At 28.8% G+C, this 23140-nt stretch overlaps 5 protein-coding genes across 5 annotated transcripts; 4 read left to right on the top strand and 1 right to left on the bottom strand.

Annotated features, from left to right (window-relative positions):
* Positions 1 to 3025: 3025 nt before the first annotated feature.
* On the top strand, positions 3026 to 4683 carry LOC124931886 (allene oxide synthase 3-like). The gene has a single exon (XM_047472464.1). The coding sequence runs from the start codon at positions 3073 to 3075 to the stop codon at positions 4528 to 4530; it is 1458 nt and encodes a 485-aa protein (XP_047328420.1). The 5' UTR covers positions 3026 to 3072; the 3' UTR covers positions 4531 to 4683.
* A 9879-nt stretch (positions 4684 to 14562) lies between these two features.
* LOC124929448 lies at positions 14563 to 15693 on the top strand. Its single transcript, XM_047469810.1, has 2 exons — positions 14563 to 15018; positions 15112 to 15693. The coding sequence occupies exons 1-2, from the start codon at positions 14564 to 14566 to the stop codon at positions 15491 to 15493; spliced, it is 837 nt and encodes a 278-aa protein (XP_047325766.1). The 5' UTR covers position 14563; the 3' UTR covers positions 15494 to 15693.
* Positions 15639 to 16314, top strand: LOC124929447 (LYR motif-containing protein At3g19508). Its single transcript, XM_047469809.1, has 2 exons — positions 15639 to 15985; positions 16095 to 16314. The coding sequence occupies exons 1-2, from the start codon at positions 15785 to 15787 to the stop codon at positions 16146 to 16148; spliced, it is 255 nt and encodes an 84-aa protein (XP_047325765.1). The 5' UTR covers positions 15639 to 15784; the 3' UTR covers positions 16149 to 16314.
* Positions 16315 to 16402: 88 nt separating this feature from the next.
* LOC124929446 (methylthioribose kinase) lies at positions 16403 to 19173 on the bottom strand. The gene is made up of 6 exons (XM_047469808.1): positions 18770 to 19173; positions 17696 to 18005; positions 17431 to 17605; positions 17143 to 17344; positions 16860 to 17074; positions 16403 to 16778 (listed from the first exon to the last, which is right to left on the bottom strand). The coding sequence occupies exons 1-6, from the start codon at positions 18953 to 18955 to the stop codon at positions 16592 to 16594; spliced, it is 1275 nt and encodes a 424-aa protein (XP_047325764.1). The 5' UTR covers positions 18956 to 19173; the 3' UTR covers positions 16403 to 16591.
* Positions 19174 to 21718: 2545 nt separating this feature from the next.
* Positions 21719 to 22985, top strand: LOC124928779 (reticulon-like protein B11). Its single transcript, XM_047469027.1, has 6 exons — positions 21719 to 21761; positions 21828 to 21888; positions 21962 to 22186; positions 22286 to 22427; positions 22538 to 22607; positions 22706 to 22985. Exons 1-6 carry the CDS (start codon positions 21719 to 21721, stop codon positions 22870 to 22872), a joined length of 708 nt encoding a protein of 235 aa, XP_047324983.1. The 3' UTR covers positions 22873 to 22985.
* The last annotated feature ends 155 nt before the right edge of the window (positions 22986 to 23140 follow it).

Raw genomic sequence — 23140 nt, 5'->3', positions numbered from 1 at the left:
AAATATATTATGTTATAATAATATATTTTATTTATACATTTAGGAATATGTTATAATATATAATTTTATTGTAACAACATAATATATTTTATAGCTATTCTGTTACGTTTTTATATGTTTTTTTTAGAAAATTTAAATTTATTATGTCGATTAGTTTTTGATCAAATAAGTATAAACGAATATGATTGAATCCCCTTCTCAACCGATAGAACGGGAAGTAGAATCGATAATTATAATTTATAACTTTGATTTTAAGTGTTTCCGTGTTAAACGTGTTTGAGAGAAAGTTAAAACATGAAGTGAAGGTTAAACTTTGAAGACATCAAGTTTTAATTTGCTCAACTATTTTGATTTTGTTAATTTATAATTCCACGTTATCGTATCGTTATAAAAACAATTTTACATATTTTAATGAAATTATTTCAATTTGTTTTTAATTTATTTTTGTAAAATTTTATATAGATTATAATATTTTTTAAAAATTATTCTATAAAAATTATTTATAAAATAACTAATACAAATTATAAAATATAAAAATAAATAATTAAATTATTACCGGTTTACCAGTTAAACCGTTAGAAAAATAGGGAAACCGAAAACCGAACCATTTAACCGGTAAAAAACCGATTAACCGGAACCGCTAAAACCGCTTAACTAATAAACCGTTAAAATAAAACCGGTTAACTATCGGTTCGAATGGGTTACCGGTTTTCCGATTTTTTTGCACAGCCCTGTATATAGTTTTATGGTAGAAATTCCAGTTAATAAAACTCCCACAGAACAATTGATATAATTCATCTAAATTATATGTTTAATTATAAATACTAAATAATAGTGTATGTCATGTCATATTAAAAAAATAAAATAATTTAAACATACCTACACAATCAATATAAAAACAAGCAACCTAGATAAAGATAAAGGAAAGTGAAAGTATTCACATGGTTAATAAACACATTAAAACATAATCAAATCATTTGAGATCAATAATAAAAATATAAAAAAATATTCATCAACATACAAACATATTTAAAAAAATAACAAATTAATTAATTAAAGTGAAATATGTTTTATCTACCTTCATTTAGATAGATTGGAATATTTGTTTTTGATGGAAACTTGAATATTAATTGACCCACATAATTAATGTCATATAAACATTAATGAATTAAAGAGAAAGAACCACCAAACATAGTGAATGCTAACATTTGTCATTTAGTGAAATATTAATTTCGTTTTTTATTTTAAATCTGTCAACTATATATTTTAAAACAAGATAATATTTTCTAAGTCCGTGTTCGGTTTGGGTTATTTAAATAATCCAACCCACTTAAACATTTTTTCACTCTCCTCTCATCAATCATATCACTTAATTCATTACTTAAAATACTAAAATACATTTTATTTTAAAATACTATTTATAATTTTATTATTATATATCAATACCCTTTAAGTAATTTTACCAAAAATATTTTCATCTCCTCAAAATCATCACAAATCATTATTCATTTTCCCCTCTAAGTTATTACAATAACCCGAATCCGAACAAGGCCTAATAGAGTCTTTTATAATATAAATATAAACAAGTTGGTCATGGTAGTTATCAGACTGTCAGTTTTCAATATGTTTATTATTATTATTATTATATTGTCACTAGATCTATCATTAGAATCAGCAAAACCGACATGCATGAACAAATAAGTTTGTAGCCCATTTGAATTGTTATAAATATTAAATAATTTAATTAAAAACAAGTATGTTTGATCAACCTCTAATTATATATATATATATGTGAAATATTTTGTTATGGAAACTTGAATATTAATTGACCCACATAATTAATGTCCCTATAAACATTAATTAATTAAATAAATAGAAAGAACCACAATTCTAACATTTGTCACAGTTATTTTTTTTTAAAGCTGATGTGATCCTTTATTACAAGACGGACCACATGTGCCCTCACAGAGGGGTAAAACCATAAATATATTTTTTAATTATTTTTTTTAATTATTATATCTTGTAACAAGATCACAATTGACTATATATACATTAATATTTTCTTATAACAAAGTTTCTTATAATATAAATATAAACAATTTGGTCATGGTAGTTATCACAAATCAATTTTCAATGTTTATTATTATTATTATACTAGATCTATCATTAGAATCAGCACAACCGACTTGAACAAATAAGTTTTGCCCATGTGAATTGTTTGTTATAAAGTATATATGTCACCGGCCCTTCAAATTAATCATTCAACTCTTCTTCTTATTTGTTTGGTTTAATTATTTCCTGCCCCCATGCCTGCAGTTACATATACCTCCAAAACTAAATTCAACTTTTACCTTCATCCCTATATGTATATCCTCCTTTGGTTAAAAAGTAAAAACTAATGTTCAATTCATATTTTGATTTTGATTTTGATTTTGAACGACCTAACAATTAGACAGACAAAAAGTTAATCCTCATACAATTCACATGCTAATTATATAAGATAAAAGCAATGGCTGACAGCGCCGCCGTACGTTGACGGCAGGTGGCCAGCAAACTTGAAGGGTACTCAATCAAATTATGCCAATTTTGAATAGTACCCACTTTTTATAAATATATTTCTTTCAGAATCATTAATTAGTATCTACACGAGGTTCATGACCAAATCCAATTCATGTAAATAATAAAGGAGCATTCTTCTTTTTGCTAACTTCCCATGCAACTTTTTAGTTTGTTTAGTTTAATAAGTATTAGTTTCTTTTCAAATTAATTGACTCAAATTTTTATTCATTCAACAATAACCCACGTTTAATATGTATTATTATTGATTGTTTAATGACAATTGAATCAAATTAGCCAAACCAAATAAGCTATGAATATTCTTAAGCTTGGTGTACAAAAGGTTATTAAGAATAATGATGTGGATTTGGTGAATGATGAGGTTAGCAATGAGACATTTTTTTTTTACTAAATATTTAAATAAATCTCTAGCTTCCTATAAAATGCCACCAAAGGCTCACATTATCAACAACTACAACAACAAGCCAACACATATTTGATTATCAAAAAGACAAAATGAGTCAGGTTAATGATTCCGATCACTCTAAGCTCCCTCTCCGGGCAATTCCCGGCAGCTATGGCATTCCATTCTTCGGAGCAATCAAAGACCGACTAGATTTCTACTACAATCAAGGACCCGACAAGTTTCTCAAAACCAGACTCGAAAAACACAAATCAACCATCTTCCGAACAAACATGCCTCCAGGTCCGTTCATGGCACCAAACCCAAGAGTCGTAACCGTCCTCGACGCCGTCAGTTTCCCCATCTTATTCGACACGTCCAAGGTTGAAAAACGAAACATCCTAGACGGCACCTACATGCCGTCGACGAAACTCTTCGGCGGTTACAGAGTATGCGCTTTTCTCGACCCATCTGAACCAACTCATACGGCGGCGAAGCAATTCGCGCTGTCGTTTGTCGCCTCCCGTCATAACTCCGTTATTCCAATCTTCCGTAGCTGTACTAATGATCTCCTCGGACAACTCGAAGACGACGTCGCATTAGGAAAGGTCCCAACTAATAATTTCAACACACACAGCGACAAAATGTCGTTCGATTTCGTCGTCCGTCTCTTCTCCGACGATGATATTCCTTCCAAACAAACCAATCTCGGATCCGACGGTTCTAAATTGTTCGACAAATGGCTTCTGTTTCAACTAGCACCGTTAATGACATTAGGATTGAAATTCATCCCAAATTTCGTCGAAGATTTACTTCTCCATACATTCCGCCTCCCACCTTTTCTAGTGAAATCCGATTACCAGAAACTCTACGACGCTTTCTATTCCTCGGCGAAATCTGTTTTAGATCAAGGGGAAAAATTAGGCCTTTCTCGAGAGGAAGCTTGTCATAACCACGTATTCCTCGCCGGATTCAGTTCCTACGGCGGGATGAAAGTTCTATTCCCGATTATTATCAAATGGGTCGGATTAGCCGGGAAAGGACTACACCGACGGCTGGCGGATGAGATTAGGGGCGTCGTGAAATCGGAAGGCGGGGTGACGTTTTCGGCGTTGGAGAAGATGAGTCTGACGAAATCGGTCGTGTACGAGGCTCTTAGAATCGAGCCGCCGGTTCCGTATCAGTATGCGAAGGCGAAGGAGGATATTGTGATTAATAATCATGAGGCGAGATTTGAGATAAAGAAAGGGGAGATTATATTTGGGTATCAGCCGTTTGCTACGAAAGATTCGAAGATTTTTGTGAATCCGGAGGAGTTTATGGCGGATAGATTTGTTGGGGAAGAAGGAGAGAAGCTGTTGAAGTATGTTTATTGGTCGAATGGGCGGGAGACGGAGGAGCCAACGGCCGGAAACAAGCAATGTGCAGGGAAGTATCTGGTGATACTCTTGTCCAGGCTAATTTTGGTGGACTTGTTCTTACGTTATGATACGTTTACTGTTGATGTCGGTACTATACTATTGGGCCCAGCTGTAACGGTCAAATCGCTAACCAAGGCGACCTCATATTGATCCACGATGATGATGATGAGTGTTTTACAAGAATGAAGACTTTCTTTGACTTTCTTTCTAAGGGGTTTGAATTTTATTTTTCTAACTACATTTCTGTCATTTAGAGTTTTATTTTTTAATATTATTGTAATGATGAATCCTAATTTCAATAAATATAATTTTATGAATAAATATTAACTACTTTAAAGGCTTGCATGTAAGATATTCTTTCATAAAATGACCGGTGTAATAGATTCTCTGAACTACGTACCCTATTTCAAATTATAAAATGATGTCGTCTTCCTAATTGCTTCAATTTTTTTATTCTCTCTCCTAATTCAGTCCAAACGGCATCATTTTATAATTTGGAACAGGTTCGTTGAGGATTTTATCCTATTAAATGATAGTCAAGTTCTAACAAGATTAAATATTGAAAATCACCATCATTTTTAAAATGTTTCTAAGGAGTGCTTGTCCTGAGTTTTGGATGCCCAACTCAAAGTAGAAAAAATATGAAATTTATTTTAACTATCTTAGTTTTAATTAAAAATAAATAAAATTGGTGAAATTTAAACACATATCCAAATAAAGATTCATAAATTTGTTCCAAACACTATATTAAACTTTTATATATAAAAAAAATAATAAAAATTTAATTAACTTTTTTTTATTGTACAGGTGAACTGTACGTATCACCGTGGACTTAATAGACTTACCCAAATTCCACTTGTTTCTTATTAAAATTGATTCATTTAATATATATATAGGTGATGTCAACACCAAATTTATGATTGCATTATCTTACCATTCAATTGAATGTCTATTGAATAAGGTTTTGTGTTTGAATATCTCATTTAATTCACTAATGTTATTGATTGGACACTGATCTTCTCAATGAGTGCACTAATTATCTTTTATTTTCTTTACTTAATGACATCACTATTGGGTTTTTTTCAATTTTATTGCTTTAACTATCTTTTCTATATTTGATTATTTAGGAAAATAATATATCGTGAAATAAAATTAAATTTGAGTTTGGTTTTTAATTGTATCATGAAATTTAAGGTTCCATTTTACATTCTAGTGTTTAAATAGTATTATAAATAATTAAATGAGAAATGATATAGATCAGGAAAAATCTTTACAAAAATGTGTAAGGATTGATGTAAAACCTAGTAATTGAATTGAAAATATGAAAAAAAATAAAAAAAAATTTAATCCATCTAAAAATTGACACATCATTCCTTACACATTTTTGTTAAAAAAAATCTAAACTACAAATTAAATATAATACTCTAATTATTAGAGTCTTTTAAAATTTATTATTATTTAAACGATTCAATAGAAATACTCTTGGACATCTAATATGTTGAATAATATTTTTATTAATTAAATTGTTATAAAATTACAAATTTTTGTTTAAATATTTATTATATAATTTTAAAACTCTATTTTGATTATATTTGTCAGATATAAAAAACAATATTATTTTACATCAAAGAAAACTAAACTATAAATAATTTAGATAAAGAATAAAAATAAGTACGAGATTAAAATCTTTGTGATTACTAAAATATTTCTAATAAAAAAAAAGTAGATTTTGAGTAAAATTAATTTAATAAATATTTATAATATTTAGGGACAATAAAACAATATTAAGCTAGATTCTTTTATAATATTGAGATCTTATTCTAGGTGTAATGATAATAATTATGTATAAAAAAGCTAAGGCAATATAATCTAAACAAAATAAAATATCATTTCACCTCCATCTAATTAATTAGATTACTCAATTCATTATGAAAAACACTAAAATACCTTTATTTTTAAATTATTATTATTTATTTTATTTATATAAATCAAAACCTTTTAATTTTTTACAAAATAATAATAATATGTACTGAAAATCATTAATAATCATTATTTTATTTTTTTCTCCCTTTATTATTAAATTAACTTAATTACTCTAAGAACTAAAAAATTATTTTATCTTTTTTATTTAACATAGAGGATCTTGTTTTTATTTGCACTACTTAGATTTGAATTTGACCACTTAGATTTGAATTTGAGTTATATTTTATTCGATTTGACATTATGTTTAGTCGGATCGAATTTGTTATCTCGAACTTTTATAATAAGAATAAATACTCTCAGTTGTTGGTGGGTTGTTTGTTGTTCATACTTGCCGATTGTTTTAGTGATCTTTTCTCGAGTACGTGTTTTTTAGTGGGTCGTTTGCTGCTCATACTTGCCGATTGTTTTAATGATCTTTTCTCGAGTATGTATCTATCCTCTTCTTAAAAGTAAATGAGACGAAGTTGTCATATCTGGAGTTATCTAATTAAACTGATATTCCATTTGGACGACCTTCTTACACAAATCCTCAATTGTTTTTATGGGGTTCTCATTATTTTAACAATATATGTAAATGATCAATTATCATTTGACAGAATATTTTCTAGTGATGCTTACCAACCCACGGTCAAAAACAATTTTCACTGTCGTCCATATTATTTGATAGAGATTCTTCTGATATAACTAAATTAATTTATTCGGCTTGCTTTAATTTATCTTCCATCTTTTTTTTTGAGAATTAAAGAAAGAACTATTAAGATACCTCACAGTAATGATCCGCACTTAAATTCAAAACACTTTTAGATGAAATTGAACCCATGCCATTTTGATATCTTAAACCGACTTTTACTAGGGCTACCTAGGTAGAGTTTTATCTTTACATAACTCAAACGAGTACGTCTTAAAACAATGTAAGATTATTGAATCATTTTTATTATAATTTTAATTTTTGTAAATTTGATATATTATTTAATGTTTAGATTGTTATTTAACTGTTTATATTGTAATTTAATTGTTTTGATTTTTTTAGACGTTATATAATATTGTATTATTTGAAAATTAATTTGGTATGTGTAACTTTTTTTTTTAAATTAATGAGATTAACTCTTTAAAAATAAATAAATTCAAGACAATCTTAGGTTTGTTTGGAATTTATGATGATTTTGAGGATTAAATATTTTTTTATAAGAAATTTAAATGTATTAATATATATAAATAAAATAAAAAATATTTTAATATTTTGATTAATAAATTAAATAATATTATCGATTAAAAAATTGGATTGAAATGAAGATTAATTAAGATAAATAGACGTGATAAATTAGGATCAAAGAGATGGAAGTTTAAATATATATTTAAATTCAAATAATAATAAAATTAGTTACTTCATGTTCTTTCTTGAGACCTCACCATACCCTCCATAGTCTTCTTAATTCATCATGATTGCACATCACGCTGGTCCCACTAAATTTGGTTGCTAACTTAAAGATCACATATTTATTAAATACCAAAATATATAATTTAAAGTTGAGGACAAAAAATAAAATTAATACGACAGAAACATTATTATTATATATACCCCACTCTAAATTATTATCTTTACATAATTTGTTTTTAAAATAAGTATTTGGAGAAGTAACTTTGATAGAAACGTGTTTTCTTACTATATTTAAATTACGTATTATATTTAACTTACGTCTATGTTTTATGTTTTATATGGTGCCACGTCTTATTTAGATGAATTAATAATTTTTTTAATCCAAATAATATTATTAGTTTATGGTGGGTTGTTTGATGTTTAAACATTTGAGTGTGTTGTTGATTTCTTGTGTCTATGTCTATTTATTGAATATATTTCATGTTTATTTATATTGATCTTCATCTAGCACGTACAAGGAGTTAATATGTCATAAAAAAAATAAGGTTTGTTTTAAAAGTAAAAAAAAATATTGTTTTAAGGCTTCATTTATATGTAAAAAAACTCTAGAAACCTTGTTTTTGTTTTCCTTGTATTTAGGACTTGTTTGATACACGTACAACCTATTGGTTTTGATGATTTTCATAGTCTTATTTGATTACAGATTTATACCTAAGTCAGGGCCGGCCCTTAGGGTAAGCCCGACAAACTCTCGGGGTAGCCCGTTTAATAAAATACATTAAATATTTAAATAAGTTTATGAGTTTTTTAAATTTAACATGTTGAAGCTTAGTGGTTCAAGTTAGAAATTTAGAATTTTTATTTGTTTACGAGTTCAAACTTCACCAAAAATTATTTTTTTATTATTATTTTTTAATACTAGACGTAAGACAATAACAAAAAAATAATCTTTTATTTTTATCGGGGATAGGACCTCCCAAAATTCGGACCAACTCTGTCTCAAGTTTTAGTTTTAATTGGAAAGGCAATGAATGATGTCTATTTAATTAGTTTTTTTTTTCAAGGAAATAATAATATTAAGTTAGTTTGGAATTCCTAAACTTTGTAGACATAGATTTTGATTTAGATCTTATTTGATTAGTATTAAAAGTTTTGTCAAACCTGTTTGAGTAAAAGACTTGTGGTTTGAAGCTTTTCTGAACGGATTCGTGTATTCGAAATTTCGTTGATTTTTTTTTTTTAAGTATTTAGTATAAATCAAGAACACATTTCTTTTTGGCTAGTTATGTGGTTCTCTTTATTTGTTCAAATTAATAATGGATAGTTAAATTAAATCTGAAGAAGACAATTTTGTTTCAGGATTAGGAATGTTTTGGTTTTATGCTTTAAGATGCATATAAGGAAGCTGTTAATTTGTATTTTTGACAAATATATATATATATATATATATATATATATATATATATATATATATATATATATTTATTGTGTTGGCAAATCAAATAATTATGAACTTTGGTATAAATGTAGGATAATATTCTAAAGAATAAGCGAAGGTTGTGGGTCTTTGAGCTTATATATTTAGAGTTTATAATTTAATTAGTTGAAAAAATAGTTATTTTTATTTTTTATGTACCACTATAACAAATGTAACAAAAGTAAAACATACCATAAATTATTCAACGATTTGGATGTGAGTGAGATAAATCTTAAAAAAAAAATATATATATATATATATTAAAACTTCACAAAAACATAAAAAAATCAATTAGGGGAATAAGAGCATTCCAACAGTACTGGAAACGCATACCCAAAATGGGTATTCTCCTCCAACCGAACTGCAAAACTAAACCTAAAATGAGATTTCTCATTTTTCCACTTCAAAAAACGCAAATATGCGTTGCTACTGTTCACAAACGCATATTTTATTTTATTTTGCATTTTAGCCCTTTAACTTTTACTTAATTAATTTTATATATTAAACTTACTTATATAATTTATTTATATTTTAATTTATTTATATTTTAATTTGTTTATATGTTTTATTTGTTTATATATTTTATTTATTTATATTTTATTTTTATCTTATATTTTATATTAAGTTTATTTATATAAAATTATTAATTTAATTTATATAATATTTTTTATATAACATAAATTTATAATATAATTAAAAAAAAATTATAATAATATTAAAAAAAATTACTTTAATATATATATATATATATATTATATATATTATTTTAATAAAATTTTATAATTAATTTATATTTAAGTTTAAAATATTTGGATGATATTATAATATTGTGGTGTAATTTATAAGTTTGTAAAAGATATGGGTGATATTAAAAAGTTATAAAAGTTGAAGTAAGAAAGAATATTATAAGAATATTCTTTTGGGTTTAAGAATGAGTTTTTCGGTTGGAGTAGAATCAGTGGCGGACCCAGAAATATTTTCTCGGGGGGGCCAAATACATAGTAACATAGTATTTTTTTGGCGATCAAATAAATACATTTTTTAATTAAAATTTTACTCGGTAATTACATAAAAATACTAACAAGTACAATTACAAAATACTAACAAGCACAATTATTAAATTATTCTTGTACATGAGTCAGTACAAAAAGAAGACAAAATATTTTCATTACGTTGACTATACCAATCAATCAATTCAAGAAAATTACTTTTATTTGATGAACTACTTGACTCATCATGTCCTCGAAAAGGTAATCATTGCCTCAATAGAAAGCGTGTTACATCAAACATTGTCGTTAAACGGGTGCGATAATTTATTTCTATATCACGACCATGTGTACGTAAAACGTTTCTCATGTTATGTCTTTGATCTTGAAATGATTCAAATTGATTTTTAGCTTCATTATGACAACTATTTGAAGTTCCCATATGTCGATTGAATCTTTCTAATGCCCTTTTCCAATTTTTGTACCCATCTTCTATAAAGGTAACATCTACGTTTTCTCTATTTAAAGGCTTAAAAAGATAACACTAAAAACAAAATGATGTATCTTTTGATATGCTATGTTCTAACCATGTATATTTGATCAGGAACGTTAGACTCATTAGTAGGCTCATTAATTGATTGAGAATGCTCAGACTGCTCATGTGATGTAGAAGTAAAAATTCGTTTATAGAACATCTCCATTATTCTATATCCTACATAAAATAAATAACTAAAAATAGATATGTGTCATAACCTAGCCCCTAAATAAAATCTAACAAATACATTTATTTGTTGTAATAGTTTAAAATTAATTTAAAATTAAAAAATATAAAATAATATTTTATCTTTATATTTATATAAATTATTATTTTAATCTTTATTTTATAAGTAATTTGTATTATTAATTAATTATATTGAAATTAATAAAAAATATATATATATAATTATAATATAAATGTAGTTTTAAAATAAATAATAATCTTATATAATTTTCATTATTTTATATATAATTCTTTATATTTTAAATTATATAAATAAATTTTATTTATATATTAACTAAAATTTATGTATTATTATTATAAATATTGTATCTTAGAAAATATTATTGGTATAAAATAAAAATAATAATTACTTTAATAAAATTATATTTGAAATTAGAATACTATAATTATAAATTAATTTTTTTTATAAAAGAAAGCGTTAATTTATTATAAATATTTATATATTAGAAAATATGAGAAGCAAAGTGATCCTCCATTATGAAACCTCCATTATGAAAGGTCAACTCCAAAACCAGCATAACAATACCTTATTTGATAAATATATATATAAAATATCTTAAAACTTTTATGGTTGGGGGAGGCCCGGGCCCCTTGTAGGTCCGTCACTTAGTAGAATTGCTGTTTGATGTGACATTTACACCAAAATGAGTTTGAAAATTAGTTTTTCGGTTGGAGATGGTCTAAGTTTCTATCTTTTAACAAAAAAAAAAAAAATATATATATATATATAGATATGATTGAATATATATATTTCAAGTTGAGGACGAAAAATAAAATTAATAACGACAGAAACATTATTATTATTATATATACCCCACTCTAAATTATTATCTTTAAATAATTTGTTTTTGAAAGAATCTACCACTCCCTCGATCAGATCAAACACAAAAGTAACTTAGAAACGTTTTTTATTATTATTATTATTATTATTTAAATTACGTCTATGTTTTGTGTTTTATATGGCGCCACGTCTATTTTAAAGTGATTAATATTTTTTTAATCGAAATAATATTATTAGTTTATGATAAGTCGATATATGCTTATACATCTTAATTAAAATGATAATAGTTTCTTGAGTTTATGTTCAAATTTCTTACATGTAATCTCTGTCTTCACATTATTTATATGATTTTTTCACTATTTTTGTTTCTATGTTGTTTGTCTATGAACAATTTTATGACCAACAAAAATAGTTTATATAATTTTTTCTTTTTTTATAACATTTCATTATAAGTTCTTTCAATTAGATTTACTTCATTAATTTTAGTTCTACTCATTTTAATGAATAAGGGACAAACTATTTTAGTTTTTATATATGACTTAATACTTCATGTTTATTTATATTTATCCTCATCTAGTACCAGAAGGAGTTTAAAGAATTATTAATCTACTCTTTTATTTTAGTGACAACTTCTAACCAGAAACAACCGAATCTTAAGGCAAGATGTGTGGTCCTATTTTTATTTTAATATTTAATTAAAATTTTTTATTTTTTAATTTTTTAATTTTCTTAGTTAAGTTTTAGTAAGCTTATTCACTCCACTTTATTCAACAAATGAGGGATATTGAGAAAAAAATGTGTTTAAACGTAAAATGTGTTTAATCATAATTTAATTGTGTTAGAAATATTGTCTTGAAATAATTTACAGAAATATATATAAAAAATTATGTACAAATAAATGAAATAAATAAAATATATGAAGAACGAAATCACCGATTGAGATGTTGATTCGAGACATGTGTTAGACACATTTCCTTTAAAACAGTTCCGTCGTCTCCCGTTTGTGCTGGAGCTTATCGTAGATGGCTGTTTCCCATGGTACAACGAATCCAGTAGTGATTCTTCACTGAAATCACTACTCGTCGAACTTGATCAATGTACCTGAATTATCACCGGGTTTAACGGAAATATTGAGCAAAAAAACTCGTAGAACACTCACAAAACAAGAATATGACTTTTGAAATTCTAGAGTGAGAAAATATAAGATGATGTATATATGATAATGAATTGATATATATTGCTGAGAATTAAACCTTCAAATCAAACTATCCAAAATTTTTATTAGCAATTAGTCCGTAAGTAATTAACATTGTTTCATATCCGTTCATTTGTTAAAATACAAGTTAGACATTCAATGCTAGAAAATTAAAGAGTCTAAACATTAGCGAATTAGCCAATTGATTGACAATTAATTAAAGTTAAATGTTTATTATAATATTATACTTTAATTTTCTAGGCATTAAAATTTAATTAAATAATTATAATTTAAATTCACTTTTAGTAAATTTGTGTAAATTTTATTTCATTTTATTTTCATTTAATAAAATTAGCTTAATTCTAATCAATTGAATAAAAATAATATATTAAACACTTAATCAAAGGCACTCATTGTTTTATTTGATTCCAGATTGATGTATCAATTTTAAATCAAATTTGGTTAATATTTTTTAAGTATTTAGTTTAAATCAATCACATATTTAATTAAAAAAAAATTGAATTTAATTAGTTTGTCAAATACTTGATATTTTAGTTTTTACTTATTTATGTACGGTCATACCAAATGTAACCAAGAAAACACTAAAATAAATTATTCATCGATATTTTGCTATAAAGTAGTTTAAAAAAAATAGAATAAAGCAATTCCTTCCTCTGCATGCCTCAGAAATGTGACAGCTAGAATATAAAACAATAATGTTGATATATACTTGTCAAAATAAAAATGGGGAGTCCAATAATTCTGACTTTTATTATTACATTATCTGAAATTCAAAATGATAATGAAAAGTTATATATGTAAATATATATATATATATATATATTATATTATATTATATTATATTATATTCTTATCATAAATTTCATTAGATTTTGCCATATTTTTAATTTAATTTGAGTAATATATCAAAATATAAAAACTTAATTCAATTTCAACCGGATTTAGTTTATTTAGTAGTGTTGGCTAATTAACCACGTGGCCATTAATTGACTATGGGATCAATACCATGGCAATATCTAGTGTACGTAAGCACAACAAATATGCCCTTCCTTCCTTAGGGTATTAATTATTTGTGCCATATTCCTCAATCATGCACGCCCTTATGATGACATGCATGCCTTTGTTTTTGAGACTTGAAAAATTCTTCCAAAATTCCCCTCTCCAAAGATAAGAAATCAAATATTTCACCTCAAATATGTCATTCTACTTATAGTTATGTCAAAATTGAAATTTAAAACATAAACAAATAGAACAGCTAAAGTGACAAGAATGGTGATATGAGATACAAATTTACGGATTAATTTAATGACTATGTCTGAATTGCCGAGACATGTTATCTTAATACTCATAATAGCTTTGGTTATTGATGAAGAAAAATAAGAAAAGTAAGAACTATTATTCTCTAGTGTAAGTGGGACAAACATAAAATCAGATTATTAAAGAAAAATATACCTTATGTCTTGATCCTCTTATGTACACTCCCCATCCTCCATTTCTTCATCCACAAGCCAGACAATAACAAATATTAACTTTTCAATACTATAAATAGACCAACCTTAATATTACATATAAAAGACAACAATGAGGTACAACGAAATAAACCACTTTAGCCATCCACAACACAAGCTCAAGTTCGACTACTCCGAGGTCCCCTTCAAATGCGACGGTTGCAAAGAGATCGGAATCGGTTCCCACTACAAGTGCGCATCAATATCTTGCAACTTCGACCTCCATACGCATTGCGCAATTCCCTCTCCCTCAATCTTTCACCCTTTCTATACCAAGTGTTCCTTCCAATTCCTTTCCCGCCCTCCCGGAAACGCGGCGCGTTATTGCAACGCGTGCGAAAGAGATGTCACCGGTTTTCTTTACCACTGCGGGTCGTGCGATTTCGACTTGCATCCGTGTTGTGCGAAGCTTCCCATGATGCTCGATGACGGCGAAGTTAAACTTTATTTGTATCGGAAGGTGAGTTCTCCGTGCCATAGATGCGGTCGCAAGGGACGGAGCTGGAGTTATCGCTCGGCTTGCAAAAGGTGGAACTTACTTAATTACACCATTATGTTTAAATATAGACAATTTTTTTTTGAAAAATGAGAATCATTTTCATTGATTGATGATGTTGTTAGGTATAATCTACATGTTGCATGTGTGAAAGAAATGCTGGTGGAGAGCTGGCATGACTTGTACTTTGGAGGAGGCTATAGCATTAGTAATGAACATGATTATAATAATAATAATGTGTATATACATGTGAATGGTGATAATGATAATAAGAACGATTATCATATAAGTGGTAGAAAGTTGGAGACAAGAATACCAAGTCTGAAAAGGACTTTGCAAACATATAATAATCATCATCGATATACTAACAAAGGTAAAGGAAAGGCAAAAGTGAACAAATGTTGTGAAATGGCTACTTTAGCTGTTCAGTTCATCGTTTCTGCTATTCTTGGCGATCCAACTGCTCTCATTGCTGGTGTTGTTGGCACTCTCATCTCCTTATCTTAACCCTAAACCCTAACCCTAGTAACTCTTAGTCAGCATTGAATGAATGAATGAATGTGTTCAATTGTGATTCACTTCACTTGTAAAAATGTCTGTATTTATGAATCCAAGTGTAGTTTTTATAACTTTAGTGCCTAGAGGCTTTTGGGCTTTGATGGGCTTAGTATTATTGGCCCAACAATGGGGAACATTTTATTCTTGTTGATCAAGCATCAAATTTTTAGGCAGAACAGAGAATCAATCAATCAATCTCTGAAGAAGAAGAAGAAGATCTCTGTTTAATCGAATAGAGAAATGCAGGAGCAGCAGGTTTTAGGAGCTTATAGACAAGTATTGAAGCTGGTTAGGAGGTTGCCGAAAGACACCAGGCCATACTATGCTAAGTACGCCAGAGAGAACTTCGTCAACTACAGGGAAGTAGAACCAGATGTCTCCGGCGCCGTCGATGAACTCCTCCGCCGCACTTACACGCATACCCTCTGGATTCTCAACAAGGTTCTTTCTTTCTTTCTTTTCCATATATATATATATATCTAAATTGATGATGAGTCTACTCTAGGGTTTCAGATTTGGTGGTAATTGATATTTTGATTATTACTTACAGTATTCAGTTGATGAAGCGGCTGCCAATAAACTGAAGACGATATGCGACAGTTGAAGAAGCCACCTGTTTTTGCCCGCCACCTGTTTGATATTATTCCCCAAAGAGATTTATCATCATACTCTTGTTTGTGTCTGTCAACCAAACCAAACTTTTTAAGGGGATTCCGTTCAGCTTATAAAGGATTTATTGTAATCCTTCTAAAATAAAGAATACTTTGTTTTAACATTTTGTGTTCAAGATTTATCATAAATACAAGTACAAGATTTAACTTTATAGATGACGGGTTTCAACCTAAATGTAAGGTTTACCATCCAAAAGACACACATACATGAGAAAAATTACAAGCAAAAGCCTCTTTTGAATCATATTTTACAAGAAAAACAAAACATTACAGGCGACAGATGTTATTGTACTTATAAAGAGAGTAATGGCACTCTGGTGTTTGTTGCAAATGGACTAAAGACCTTTTATTATAATCACTAACACGAACATCTCTACTACTCACCTTTCGATTTCAAATGAATTTCTCTAATGGTTGAAACAATTTCTTCGATACCCTTGAATTTACGCCTTTCCTTCATTACCATCTTTGCAAAATGAAGAGCCTGTTGCTCACACTTGGCTCTTCTACTATCATCAGAGATGGATTCAAAATCCTCAACATGTGCTACCCCAAGAATTCTCCTATAATCAATCATTCACAAATATAAATATGTTTATATTTAGAACATTTAGAAACAAGTAGTCTAAACAGAAAAACACTACCTTATCATTTTAGCAGCTCCAAAACCAAGTGTGTCATGGAACAGATCGGTCATGAATTTCTGTTTTGCAAGAAGTTGAAGCTTCGGGTTATCATAAATGGCTGGAAGATACGCCTCACCAGGGCCATCCTTGTGTTCATCCCACAGAGCAAAAAACTTGTCTCGAAAGAGATTCCAGGTTTCTTCAATTGTTTTCAAAATCCAGTCTTTATAATCCTGAGAATCACACATTCTTTATGAATATCAAGCAATAATACAAGGCTTCGGGATAATGCATTATTTACTTTGCGATCATTCTCCTGATTGGCATGTCCATCTTGTGCAAAAAAAGCCAAAATTAGATTTCCCAAGAATGCTCCAATATCAAACCCCATTGGCCCGTAGAAACCAAATTCCGGATCTATGACCTGAGTTGAATCTTGAGTTACCATGATTGAACCCGTATGAAGATCACCATGCACAAGGGCCTGAGCTCTCTCACAAAACCTGCACCAAATTTTCATAAATTTTGGCCATGATAAATCAAACATCATATATCCATTTGAGAATTGAGATGCATGAAAACTACTTACGATGATTTCAGTTGAGCCACTTCCAGCTTTAGATCATCATCCTCCCGAACAGCTGCAGCATCTTCATCAAGATAAGGAGAAGTCCAACGGTTATACTCAGACACTTTATAAGGGTCGGAAAAGACAACTTGTTCGGTTAGCCTGCACAGCTCCACATTGCCACAGAATTCAGCAACTGCAAACAACATATCAGTTCTAAACAAGGTCAGTCATGGGAGTTAATTGGAGATGAATGAATGAATGAATTCCTCTAGATTTAAGCAACCTTCTTTTCTATGCTCCAAGGTGGTATGGTAAAGAAGAGACGTGAAGAACAAGGATCTCGCCATATACTCTGAAATATGTTGCGCTAGGAGTGGATATTGTGTTCCGGCAATCAATCCTTTCCTTAGAATAATATGTGGAGGTTCAAGATAGCGCATTCCAATCAAAGACATTGTTCGGTCAAAATGATACACTTCAGGAACATGTTCAGGGCACAACCGCCCATGTTCTCTTAGAGCTCTGGACTCAAAATACGCCCGTTCCTTTGTCATTGGCCATGACTCCCCTATGCAACGTATGTATGGAAGGGCCTGCACAATAATGTAACATAGGTTAGCATAACTGACATGTGATTCAGAAGCAACTAAAGCAGCCTTGCATAGTAATATGAATGATTCTAACTTCTCAGTATATAATAAGATAAACACTAGAATTTCTTTAACAAATCTAAATGCATCTTTGTCGTCAATGACAAGATCTAAGAGAATGTTGTTGGAGGACTAATCATCAAAGATTTTGAGATCTAACTTTTTAAAACAGGACTAATCCTTGGAGGAGATTAGCACAATATGTCACCCACCTATATGATCTCCAACCTCAATCCAGTGCTTTCAATAAGAAATGATTTTAAGACATATAAAGCCTCATGTCAGTAAACTATCCAGATTGGGTTTTCAAGATCCAACTTCTTTTTAACACTACTACATGTTGAGACTCTAGTGAGCACAAATAAATAAAGAAAGAAGAAATTTGGCCATCGCATTCACAAGATTAGGTTTCCAAGATATTGGATGAGATCAAGCCGTCCAAACAACTGAACAAGCCAGGAAACATTTAATGTGATTAGATATTGAAGCCAGAAATGAATTACAAGTTGTCAATTTGTTTCTCCATGAATTACACTTCAATATGTATATATAAAGAAGTGATAAATGGACGAATTTAAATATCTATTTGTTCTACTCTTCCTGCTCATCATCAGACAAAATCCACTTGAAGTTAGACGACAATTAATTAACAGTTGAAGGTCTTTAAATCTAATGCACTCAATGTGTGTGTGTGTGATGATAATTACCTGTTTGATAACAAAGGAACCTGCTGTACCAATAACGATGTAGACGAAGTTCAAGTTTCCATCGCCGACTTCTTTAACCTGCAAGTCGTCGAGTTGGTTGCCGAGCTTGGACGCCAAAGACGGCGTGGAGCGTATGTAGTCGAGTAATGACTTCTCGTCAAGGGGGCGGAATCCATCGGAAGCCATGGAACAAGGACGATTGAGATCGATGGATGATCAATTATCGAAGAAAAAAGAAGATGGGATTCTCTCGGAGGAGAAAAGAATAATAAAAAGGAGTTATTAAGCCGCGTGATTGGTGGAATGAGAATCACCACTCCCGGTCACTAGAAGTAGAAGAAGAAGAAGAGCATCCCATCATCAAAAAAAAGTAAAATTAAAAGACGAATACAATGAATCTGGACTGTAAACTTCTCTTCCCTGTTGCGAAAACCTAAACTTTTTTTCATTTTTCTTTCTTCTTTCTTATTTTATTTAAGAATTTACTATTAATTAAATTTCATTACTGTTTTATCAAAATTACATATGCATCAAAACTTATTTATTTATTTATTATGGACAAAGAAAGACTATTGACTAGTTAGTTTATTTGGCAATGGCAGCCAGCATGCCAGGGGCGAAGCCAGGATTTGAAAACTACCCGGGCTAATTTTTTATTAAAAAAATCTATCCGGGCTAGTTTTATAGTTTGCTGTCACCAATGCCTTTTAGCGACGAAAAATAACCTTTTAGCGACGGAAAATAACCAATAACGACGGTAATTTACCGTCGTTATTGATAAAATACATAAGGCTCCCCGGGCTACAGCCCGGGCCAGCTTGCACTTGGCTCCGCCCCTGCAGCATGCAATGCATTGGTTCTCCGTTGAATATTATTTATGCCTTACTTATGTTATGTAACATGATATGGATCCGGCTTCTTCAGTGCAGCTTCTTCTATTTATTAAATCATTTCTATTGGTATTTAAATACTATTTAGATTTATTAATTTTTTTTTAAATAATAAATATTTTATTATTTTAATTAATGAATTGAGTGATTTAATTAATTAATTATATTATATTTTTTTATATTATTAATTATTATCAATAAAAACATACCATGGTCGGTTAAAGGAAAAAATGATTAAAAAAAATATTAAATTTTAATTAATTTGTCAGTGTTATTGAATAAATAAAAAATATATGTTTAAAATAAAAAGAAACAAAATAATAAACTTAATATAATAAGAATTTGCACTAAATTTATAAATTAAAAAATAATTTCCATACAAACAAATATCTATATTTTTATTCCATTACACTTCTTGTATCAAACTTAACCCGAAGAGAGATGTATTTAAAATTTAATTTTCAATTTCTAAACCAGACTCGACACTGAATCAGACTTCTAACTCCATGCTCATTTAGTATTTTCAAATAGGCCCATATTTCCAAACAAGCCCATGTTTCCAAACTATATTATATGAACATGTACAAGTGTCTTTTGTCTTCCTTTTCGCCTTGAAAGAGCATCAAAAGGGTATAGCTCAATATTGCTAAAGTTTTCTATATATATATTTGGATAATCTAAAATTAATTATTAAATTAAAATAATTTATTATATTAAAACATAATATAATAATTTGTTGTCTCTTAAACCACAAGATATTATGAAGAATTTTATTTTAAAAAAAGTCTACCAAATTATATAATGAATTGTTTTATTTATTTAGGGTTGTGAAAAAAATCAGAAAACTGTTGACTCAATCGAACCGATAGTTAACCAATTTTATTTTAACGGTTTATTGATTAATCGGTACTAGCGGTTCCGGTTAATCGGTTTTTTACCGGTTAAACGATTCGGTTTTCGGTTTCCCTATCTTTCTAACGGTTTAACCGGTAAAACGATAATAATTTAATTATATAATTTTATATTTTATAATTTATATTAGTTATTTTATAAATAATTTTTATAGAATAATTTTTAAAAAATATTATAATCTATATAATATTTTTAAAAAATAAATTAAAAACAAATTGAAATAATTTTATTAAAATATGTAAAATTGTTTTTATAACGATAATGTGGAATTATAAATTAATAAAATCAAAATAGTTAAGCAAATTATAAATTGATGTCTTCCAAGTTCAACATTCACTTCATGTTTTAACTTTCTCTCAAACACGTCCAACACGAAAACACCTAAAATCAAAATTATAATTTATAATTTACCGATTCCACTTCTCGTTCTATCCTATCGATTGAGAAGGGGATTCAATCATATTCACTTATACTATGACATAATGAATTTGAATTTTCTCCAGGAACATATAAAAACCTAACATATATTATATTGTTACAATCAAATTATATATTATAACATATTCTTAAATATATCAATAAAATATATTATTATAATATAATATATTTATATTATATTATAATAATATAATATATTATAATAGAGAATAATATAATAGGAGAGTGCAAACTATAATTTAAATTTTTTATAAATTTTTTATTTAATTTAAAAAATTTAATTATCGGTTCATAGTTAAACTCGGTTAATTGGCCAGAACCGATCAAAACCGATAGAACTAAAACCGGTAAAACCGATTTCATTAATGGCCGGTTAACCGGTTTGTAAAATAAAAGTCAAAATTGATATTAACCGGAACCGTCTAACCAGTTAACCGGCCGATTCAACACTTACTTTTATAATATGTAAAGTAATTAGTAAAGCGGGTTCTAGTAATATAACACATGAATATTGAATCGAGATTTTTTTTTTTTGAAAAGAATGTTAAATAAATAAAGTTGAGATTTTAAAGGATGAGTTGGCATAGAAATGAGAGAGAGATTGTTTGAGAAATTTGTAGGAGACGATGGATGGCTCCTTTCCATTCCATGAACAAGAAGCTTTAATTAATTAAAGCGAGCGATCTCATCAGATCTCTAGCTAATCGCCATGAGTCGAATTTCTGTACATCAAGCTCTAGGCGGTGGTGCAGGTTCTTTCTAATTCTCTCTCTCTATATTTCATATTCTCTCTTTCCAAAATGTATGCATATTATTAGCTAGGTTATTTGTTGTCTGTCAAGAGGGTTTCATTATATATTATTTCCACTTGCACGATCTGTAAATTGATCATAGAAGTGGCTATTTGTGTTTCTTATTTCCTTTTTCATTTCTAGTGATTTGGATTTGGCAGATCCACGGTTCATTTATTTATTTATTGTTTTTTATTTCGATCAGTTGCCGATGTATTGCTGTGGAGGAGAAGGGTTGGAAGTGTTTTCTTATTAGCAGGTTCCACTTCCTTGTGGTTACTCTTTGAGTGTGCCGGTTACAATCTCCTCACTTTTGTTTCAAATATTATGTTATTTCTCGTTTTCATCCTCTTCTTTTGGGCTAAATCCGCTTCACTTCTAAACAGGTAATTCCTTTTTCATTCATTCATTCATTCATTAAATGCATGCTTTCACTTCTATTTCGGTCGGCCAATTTTTTCTCTAAATTTCTGTCCATGTTTCAGACCACTGCCTCCACTTCCTGATCTTGATATATCTGAGGAATCAGTTTTGAAGCTTGCTGATGCAATTCATCCATTAGTCAATCGTGCATTGTCGGTTGCTCGAGAAATTGCAGTTGTTGGGGATCTAAAGTTCTTTCTTCAGGTACCTTTTAATGCCCCTTTGTTGCAATTATTAACTCATCTCTCAATTGCTTAATGATCATATATAATCAAAATCAAAATCACATGATCTTATTATACTTTATATATCAGGTTGCTATTGGCCTCTGGGTGATATCTTTTCTTGGTAGTTGCTACAGTTCTCTAACTATTGTTTACTTTGGTGAGTGCAATCAATGCCTATATATATGAGTTTTGTTTTGTCGATCTTTCAAAAGATTTATTTATACCCGGGTTTGCATGCATTATGATTTCTTGTAGGAATAATTCTCAGTTTATCGGTGCCTATGTTGTATGATAAGTTTCAAGATCAAGTTGATGATAAGTTGAGTATAGCTCATAGAATCATTGAGGCACAATACATGAACCTCGATGATAATCTAAGAAAGATTCAGTTGCAACTCAAAAAGGAGAAGAAGATTCAATAGGAAAATTTGTAAGCCTCTTTTTGTTTGAAATGCATGTTCATATTACATTTGTTACTATTATATTCATCATCTTAAAGTTAAAAGTATGCTCATCATCCAATATTTGTTTATTTCTTTTTATGTGTAATGTTGTTTTCCTTCTAATTTTACTCTTACATCAAAACTCAATTATAGTAATAAAATCAGATAAATGTTCTTATTGCTTTCTCTTTTATTTGTATTTTGATTGAACATTATGGAATCCATTATTATGCCAAGCTTGTAATGC

This window comes from Impatiens glandulifera, chromosome 3 (genome assembly GCF_907164915.1).
Source record: "Impatiens glandulifera chromosome 3, dImpGla2.1, whole genome shotgun sequence".
Classification (NCBI taxonomy): Eukaryota; Viridiplantae; Streptophyta; class Magnoliopsida; order Ericales; family Balsaminaceae; genus Impatiens; species Impatiens glandulifera.
This window is presented reverse-complemented; position numbering and strand designations above follow the sequence as displayed.